The sequence below is a fragment of the Quercus suber genome, unplaced genomic scaffold (assembly GCF_002906115.3).
Source record: "Quercus suber isolate HL8 unplaced genomic scaffold, Cork oak 2.0 scaffold_628, whole genome shotgun sequence".
In the NCBI taxonomy this organism is placed as follows: Eukaryota; Viridiplantae; Streptophyta; class Magnoliopsida; order Fagales; family Fagaceae; genus Quercus; species Quercus suber.
Window position 1 is genome coordinate 183,331 of NW_027070070.1, and position 8,299 is coordinate 191,629.

At 43.9% G+C, this 8,299-nt stretch overlaps 1 protein-coding gene across 1 annotated transcript; it reads left to right on the top strand.

Moving 5' to 3' along the window:
* Window positions 1–204: 204 nt before the first annotated feature.
* LOC112000176 (uncharacterized) lies at window positions 205–1,274 on the top strand. The gene is made up of 2 exons (XM_024032278.1): window positions 205–306; window positions 654–1,274. The coding sequence occupies exons 1-2, from the start codon at window positions 205–207 to the stop codon at window positions 1,272–1,274; spliced, it is 723 nt and encodes a 240-aa protein (XP_023888046.1).
* The last annotated feature ends 7,025 nt before the right edge of the window (window positions 1,275–8,299 follow it).

The window sequence follows — 8,299 nt, forward strand, 5'->3', positions numbered from 1 at the left end:
ATCTTTTTCTGCATCATAACCACAACCCTTTCTACCAAATAGAACTAGTTCTTTCACCCACTCTCTAAAAATTTATTGTTTGGGCTTGTTGGCCTAGAAATCCATCCCCATTCTGGGTCCAATTCAATTTGAGTCCCTACAATTGGCGCCGTCTGTGGGAAGAGCTTGATCTGTTTGTAGAGAAAGGCAAGTGCAACATTTGCGATGGAAGGGGGAGCACTACAACAGCCAGTGGGGGGCCCACAGCAGGTGGATCCTAATCCTCACCAGGCCGAGTCCAGGGGCTCTCAGCATGGTAACCCGTTGGTAATCCATAAACAAAGAGGGGATCGTGAGAGAAGTGCGCGAACAACCCACACTGACGGGAGTCATTCTCGGGGGAAAACCCATCTTTCCCACGTAAAAAATGATAGGGACATGCAGCACGAGATTGACAGATTAAAGAGGGAATTACAGCACGAGCGACGAAAGCGTATGGCTCACAACTCTGGGTAATCCTCTGATGAGTCAGATGACACTAGTTACAGAAAGAGGTCAAGAACTCCACCCAGTGAATCTTTTCGTATGATAAGGAGTACACCGTGAGCGAAATCATAGGAGTCCACCTCGTCAGGGCTTAGGGAATGATGCTCTGAACAAAGCATTTGAGTTAGGTTTCCAAGTCGCCTTTCACGCGACGCATTGAGGATGCCAATTTTCCTCGGCGGTTTCATCAGCCTGTGTTCACCATTTATAATGGTCGAACACATTCAGTGGAGCATGTTAGCCATTTCAGTCAGAGAATAGCCGTTCATGCTAAGGACGAGGCCTTGATGTGCAAAGTTTTCCCATCTAGCCTAGGCCCGGTGGCGATGAGATGGTTCAACGGTCTAAAAGCGAATACCATCGACTCCTTTGAGAAGCTCACTCAAGCTTTTGGTGCTCGCTTTATTACCTGCAGGAGGATTGTTCAGCCCTTGGGGTCGTTGTTATCCATGTCTATGCGGGAAGGGAAAACCCTGAAGGCCTATTCTGATAGATACTGGGAAATGTTCAACGAAGTAGATGAAGCCTATGATGACATGGCCATTAATACCTTTAAGGAGGGCCTTCCAACCGAGCATGATTTGAGGAGATCTCTTACTGGTAAACCTGTTACCAGCATGCGACAGCTTATGGACCGGATTGACCAGTATAGAAGAGTAGATGAGGATCAGATACAGGGTAAAGGCAAGTCCAAGGTGATCTCTCAAGAGAGGAGGGATTTCAGGTCGGACCGGTATAACAAAAACTGACCTCGGAGGGATTTTGGTGGGCAGTCAGGATCTGCTAATTCACAGGTGGTTAACACTGTGTGCCGAGAACCAGTGCAGTGGGTTCTGGAGAAGGTAAAGAACGAGCCATTCTTCAGATGGCCCAATAGGATGGCAGGGGATCCCACGAAACGTAATCAAAACTTTTACTGCCAGTATCACCAGGACCATGGACATACTACTGAAGATTGCGGAAACCTGTGGTACCACTTGGAACAGCTGGTCCGAGATGGGAAGTTGACCCATCTTCTGCATCATTCCAGTGGCTGAGAAAGTCAAGCAGGTTCGACATTCCGGGGGGATGCCTCTTCAGGACCCCCACTTGGCACGATAAGTGTTATATTTGCCGCCCCAGGAAGAACAGGGTCTGGCCCCTCTAGGGTAATGTCTGTGTCTCACTGTTCGGATGGGGGCTCTAGTTCAATGCCGAAGAAGGCCAGACTGGGCACATCACTGGTGTTGGACTTTTCAGATGAAGATAAGAGAGGGACCATACAACCACATGATGATGCTTTGGTGGTCACACTTAGGATTGGGGGGTATGATGTGAGAAGGGTAATGGTTGATGAGAGGAGCGCAGCCGAGGTGATGTATCTTGACCTGTATAGGGGCTGAATTTGAGACCCCAGGATCTGACAGCTTATAGCTCCCCGTTAGTGAGTTTTGAGGGTAGGTCAGTCATTCCCATAGGTATGATTAGAATACCAGTATAGACTGGATCAAATATGGTGGAAGTGGATTTTATTATGGTAGATGCTTTTTCTCCGTATACGGCTATTTTGGGTAGGCCCTGGCTGCATACCTTGGGGGCTGTTTCTTCCACTCTTCATCAGAAGGTGAAGTATCCATTCGAAGGCCGGGTGTTAAAAATATTGGGAAATCAAGCCATGGCTAGACAGTGCTTGATAGCGGCTATTCAATATCGGCCAGAGACAGATTCTTCGTCCACGGCCGAGAATGACTTATAGCAATCAAAGACTTCGAGAACCCTTTTCAGCACGTCCGCTGGGGAGACCGAGTGTGAGAATTTGGGGAAGGTGAGTGTTAGTGATGATCCAGAAAAGTACTTTCAAGTTGGAACACAGTTACCTTTGTTGAAGAAGGAGCAGTTGGTTGAGGACCTTAGGAGAAACGTTGATGTGTTTGTATGGAATGCCTATGATGCTTCAGGGGTTGATCCAGATTTCATTTGTCATCATTTGAATGTCAATCCCTCTGTTATTCCAAAGAAATAGCCACCTCGGCGTCCATCCAGAGTACATGTCGAGGCTATCAAAGACAAGGTGACCAAGCTCAAGCAGGCAGGGGCTATTAAGGATGTGTTTTACCCTTAGTGGTTGGCCAATACGGTCGTGGTGAAGAAGAAAAATGGAAAATGGCGCGTATGTGTTGATTTCACGGACCTTAATAGAGCTTGTCCAAAAGACCTTTTTCCTATGCCCCGTATAGATCAGCTGGTGGATGCAACAGTGGGCCATTCTCGGATGAGCTTCCTAGATGCATTTTAGGGCTATCATCAGATCCCACTAGCGTTGGATGATCAGGAGAAGACTGCATTTCTCACCCCCACTGGAAATTATCATTACAAGGTAATGCCCTTTGGCTTGAAGAATGCGGGGTCTACTTACCAGCGGATGATGACGAAGATGTTTGAGCCACAGTTGGGCAGGAGCATCAAGGTTTATATTGATGATATGGTTGTGAAGAGCAAGGTAGTGGCCGAGCATGTGACAGACCTCATCAACACTTTTGAGATTTTAAGGAAACACAAATTGCGACTGAGTGCATCCAAGTGCTCATTCGGGGTAGGGTCAGGGAAGTTTTTGGGCTACATGGTGACTCACCGAGGAATTGAAGTGAACCCTGATCAAATTAGAGCCATAAGCAGCTTGCAATCACCTCGGAATCCCAAGGAGGTCCAAAGGTTGACTGGGATGACCGCTGCTTTGAACAGATTCATATCCAGGTCGGCAGATAGGTGCAGACCTTTTTTCTTGCTACTCCACAAGTGGAAAGGATTTGAATGGACAGAGGAGTGCGCCCAGGCATTCCAGCAACTTAAAGAGTATCTATCTCGGCCACTCATCATGTCTGGTCCTGAAGTGGATGAGGTCCTTTTTTCTTACTTGGCGATAGCCACTTACGCGATTAGTTTTGTTCTGATACGAGTAGATAATGGCGTACAACGACTAGTCTACTATGTGAGCAAGTCTCTTCACGAGGCTGAAGTACGTTATCTTGCGTTGGAAAATGCCATTTTGGCAGTGGTGCACGTTACAAGGAAACTTCCTCATTACTTCCAGGTACACACTGTGGTCGTCCTAACTTAGTATCCGCTCAAAGCAGTACTTCGGAGTGCAGACTACACTGGCAGGGTTGCTAAGTGGGGCACGATTCTAGGGCCTTTTGATATTAAGTATATGCCCCGTACCTCTGTGAAGGGTCAGGTTCTCGCCGACCTGGTGGCTAAATTTGCTAAAGGCCCTGAAGAAATAGAGACAAGCCCGTGTGGCATGGGTGAAAAATCAGTTGGCGTTTTCTCCGCGCAGCATGCCTCACCCTAGAAAGTGTATGTGGATGGAGCAGCAAATCAGAGGGGGTCAGGAGTGGGGCTGGTTCTGATATCTCCTGAAAAAATCATTATCGAGAAGTCTTTGAGGTTGAGATTCTCAGCCACTAATAACGAGGCAGAGTATAAGGCTTTATTAATGGGAATGACGATGGTTAAGAAGCTGGGTGAAAAAACAGTGGAGATGTTCTTGGATTCAGGACTGGTCGTTGGTCAGGTTAAAGGGGAATTGGAAGCTCGCGACACCAGAATGCAAGGTTACTTGAGCCAGGTTAGGCGTATGCAAGTGGATTTTGAGTTTTTTTAATTATCCCATGTCCCTAGAAGTGGAAATGTCCATGTGGACTCCTTGGCTACTCTTGCTAACTCCTCGGCGCAGAACTTACCCCGGGTGATAATGGTTGAAGACTTAAACACACCCACCCTAGTAACAGGGGACTCGCTTCAGGTCAGTCAAATCAGTTCGGCGCGTTATTGGATGGATCCTATACTGTTGTTCCTTGAGAAGGATATATTGCCCGAGGACAAATCAGAAGCTGAAAAGATACGAAGAAAAGCTCCTCGGTTTTGGCTGTCCGAGGACAAAAAGTTATACAAACGCTCTTACTCTGGGCCATATCTGCTTTGTGTACACCCTGAGGCATCAGAATCACTTCTAGAAGAGCTACATGAAGGGATCTGTGGGAGTCACACTGGAGGGAGGTCTTTATCTCATCGGGCAATTACTCAGGGGTATTGGTGGCCAGGCATGCAAAAAGAAGTACAGGAGTATGTTAGGAAGTGTGATCAATGCCAAAGGTTCGCACCGAACATCCATCAACCGGGAGGAGTTCTTAATCCTCTTTCAAGTCCTTGGCCTTTTGCTCAATGGGGTTAGACATCGTTGGCCCTTTCCCTAAGCCAATAGGAAATAAAAAATATCTGCTAGTTGGCACAGATTATTTTACGAAGTGGGTTGAAGCCGAGCCTCTGGCTAATATCAGGGATGTGGATGTCAAGAGGTTTGTTTGGAAGAATATCATTACTCGGTTCAGGGTTCCTCAAGCTCTTATCTCAGATAATGGGTTGCAATTTGACAGCAAGGCTTTTAGAAAGTATTGTTCCGATCTAGGGATAAAGAATAGATATTCTACTCCGGCCTATCCACAGGGAAATGGGCAGGCCGAGGCTGTTAACAAAGTTATAGTGGGTGGGTTTAAGAAAAGGCTGGATGATGCAAAGGGAAAATGGGTGGAGGAGCTGCCACATGTCCTTTGGACGTATCGAACAACGCCTCGACGGTCAATAGGGGAGACCCCATTTTCAATTACGTATGGGGTTAAGGCCGTGATTCCTCTTGAAATGGGCTTTCCAACTATGAGAACCAGTACTTTCACCTCAGATGGAAATGATGAGCTGTTGAAGAAGAACCTAGACTTGATAGACGAACAACGAGAGAATGCGATGGTTCAATTGGCCTATTACCAACATAAGCTAAAACAAGGTTATGATGCAAATGTAAAACTAAGGCCGTTAGCGCCTAATTGGGAAGGACCGTATTGTATCACATCTGTAGTAGGAATAGGTGCTTATTACTTAGAAGATTTAGATGAGAAAACTGTACTCCATCCTTAGAATGTAAGCAACCTAAAGAGGTATTATTATTAATAAGAATAGTTCTGTTTTACTTACTTTTACAGTTTATCCTGAATTCTGTTACTTGCGTTTTTCAATCTATTGAAGTATTAAACAGAAACTAAGTCATGTCAGGTCCTCGGACCACAACTTAGCGGAAATTAATACACTATGAAATCTATTGAAGTATTAAATAGAAACTAAGTCATGTCAGGTCCTCGAACCACAACTTAGCGGAAATTAATACACTATGAAATCTATTAAAGTATTAAACAGAAACTAAGTCATGTCAGGTCCTCGGACCACAACTTAGTGGAAATTAATACACTATGAAATTTATTGAAGTATTAAACAGAAACTAAGTCATGTTAGGTTCTCGGACCACAACTTAGGGGAAATTAATACACTATGAAATTTATTGAAGTATTAAACAGAAACTAAGTCATGTCAGGTCCTCGGACCACAACTTAGCGGAAATTAATACACTATGAAATCTATTGAAGTATTAAACAGAAACTAAGTCATGTCAGGTCTTCGGACCACAACTTAGCGGAAATTAATACACTATGAAATCTATTGAAGTATTAAACAGAAACTAAGTCATGTCACGTTCTCGGACCACAACTTAGCGGAAATTAATACACAATGAAATCTATTGAAGTATTAAACAGAAACTAAGTCATGTCAAGTCCTCGGACCACAACTTAGCGGAAATTAATATACTATAACATCTATTGAAGTATCAAACAGAAATTAAGTCATGTCAGGTTCTTGGACCACAACTTAGTGGAAATTAATACACTATGAAATTTATTGAAGTATTAAATAGAAACTAAGTCATGTCAGGTCATCGGACCACAACTTAATGGAAATTAATACACTATGAAATCTATTGAAGTATTAAATAGAAAATAAGTCATGTCAGGTCCTCGGACCACAACTTAGTAGAAATTAATACACTATAACATCTATTGAAGTATTAAACAGAAACTAAGTCATGTCAGGTCCTCGGACCACAACTTAGTGGAAATTAATTCAATATAACATCTATTGAAGTATTAAACAGAAACTAAGTCATGTCAGGTCCTCGGACCACAACTTAGTAGAAAATTAATACACTATAACATCTATTGAAGTATTGAACAGAAACTAAGTCATGTCAGGTCCTTGGACCACAACTTAGTGGAAATTAATACACTATGACACAAAAACTAATGTATGGTAGATTGTTCAGGCAACAAACTTAGTGGAAGTCAGTGCTTCTTAAAGAGGATCCGTGCAATTAAAATAGTGTATCAGCACCTCTAAGTATTTTAAGGTACCCAGCACCTCACTGGTTGGAACATTTTTGAAATGTCTTCTCAAGTTTGAACACTTTTTAATGAATCAAAAACAAACCTTAGCAAGGTGGTGAGGTTCATAATTATAGTTTACTCTAGTTTCTAACTAGTACACATAAGGTTAAATTTTTCTTTGCAATATCAGATTTCCTTCTCATGCAATCATATAAAAACAAAGAACATTCGCACAGAAAATTGCACAAGTGACAGATAAAGCAGTAACATCTTATAACAACTGTGATAAAAAGAAAAATATACATCACATCTCAAATGTCCTCAAAAGATAAATAAAATGAAAGACAAAGAGAATTTAACTACGTTAACTATTTGTTTAATCTGATTTGGAGCTTGGGTTGGAGAGCTTTGCCAGGTGCTTCAGGAGGAACATCTTTTTCATTTTCCTTTTGAACTCCTCTAGAAGGTAAGGTGGTTGAAGCTAAAGCCTTTTCAAAGCCTTGAGATGCTGCTCCATCTTTAGGCCCTTCTACTGCCTTGTCCGAAGAAATATCTTGGGCAACTTCAGGCATTTTGGGTTGCTCCTGCTGGTTGAGAGGGGGAGGATTCTGAGTTTGGCCTTCTTTGGCCGAATCAGCAGCTGTGGAAGATACATCCTGCGGCTGAGAAGTAGGACTTGAGGCTCGTATAGCCGAAGGGAAGTAAACATTTTTTGGCTTTCTCAACTCGGAAGAAGGGTCAACTCTAGCTCGGTTGAGAGCTTCCGTCCAAGTTTGGGCGCAGTATACTCGGCACACCACTGGCACCTCAGCCCGAATTTGTCCTCCGTTTCTGCTACGCCGATGTCATATCCTTCTTATTCGGCTTTGCCTTTTTCTTTCTCAGCCTTATCTTTTGCTATCTCCGCCTCAACCTTTGCCTTTTCAGCCTGGTCTTTGAGCCTCTGGGCTTCCTCCAGTTGCTTCTTCAGTTTTGATATCTGGTCCTTGGAGGCTGCCAGCTGGTCATTAGAATCGCGCAAAAGCTTCTTCTGTTCCTCGGCCTGTCTGTGAGAGTTCTCTAAGGCTGATTCAGCACTCTTACGAGTGTATTCCTCCTCGGATAACTTCTTCTTCAGCTGCACATTATTTTTTTTCAGAAGTATTGAGTGTTTGCACAGCTGTGGCCCGCTTCTTCCTCTCATTGTCTAGTTGCTGGCCATAAGAATTAGTTATCTCCTCCATCCTGAAAGTGGCTTGGACAGCCTAGAAGAAAGGGAGTTATAAATGCAATAAATAAAGTTGTGTATGACATTTATAATTAAAAGAACAAAGCTAAAAATGTATCATACCATGCCCAAATATCTCTTAGCATTCAGGAATACTTCATTCCCATTGAAGTCCCTAAGCGAGGCATCTTCCCTCAGGGGTTCACCGCCGAGCATGGGTGCGGGGAGCCAAGTCTCGGGCTCCGAGGATGGAGTGGTGGTCCTTTCCACGACTCGCTGAGGTCCGTGGCTGACCTTTTGCTGCTTCGCAGCTCGTTGAACA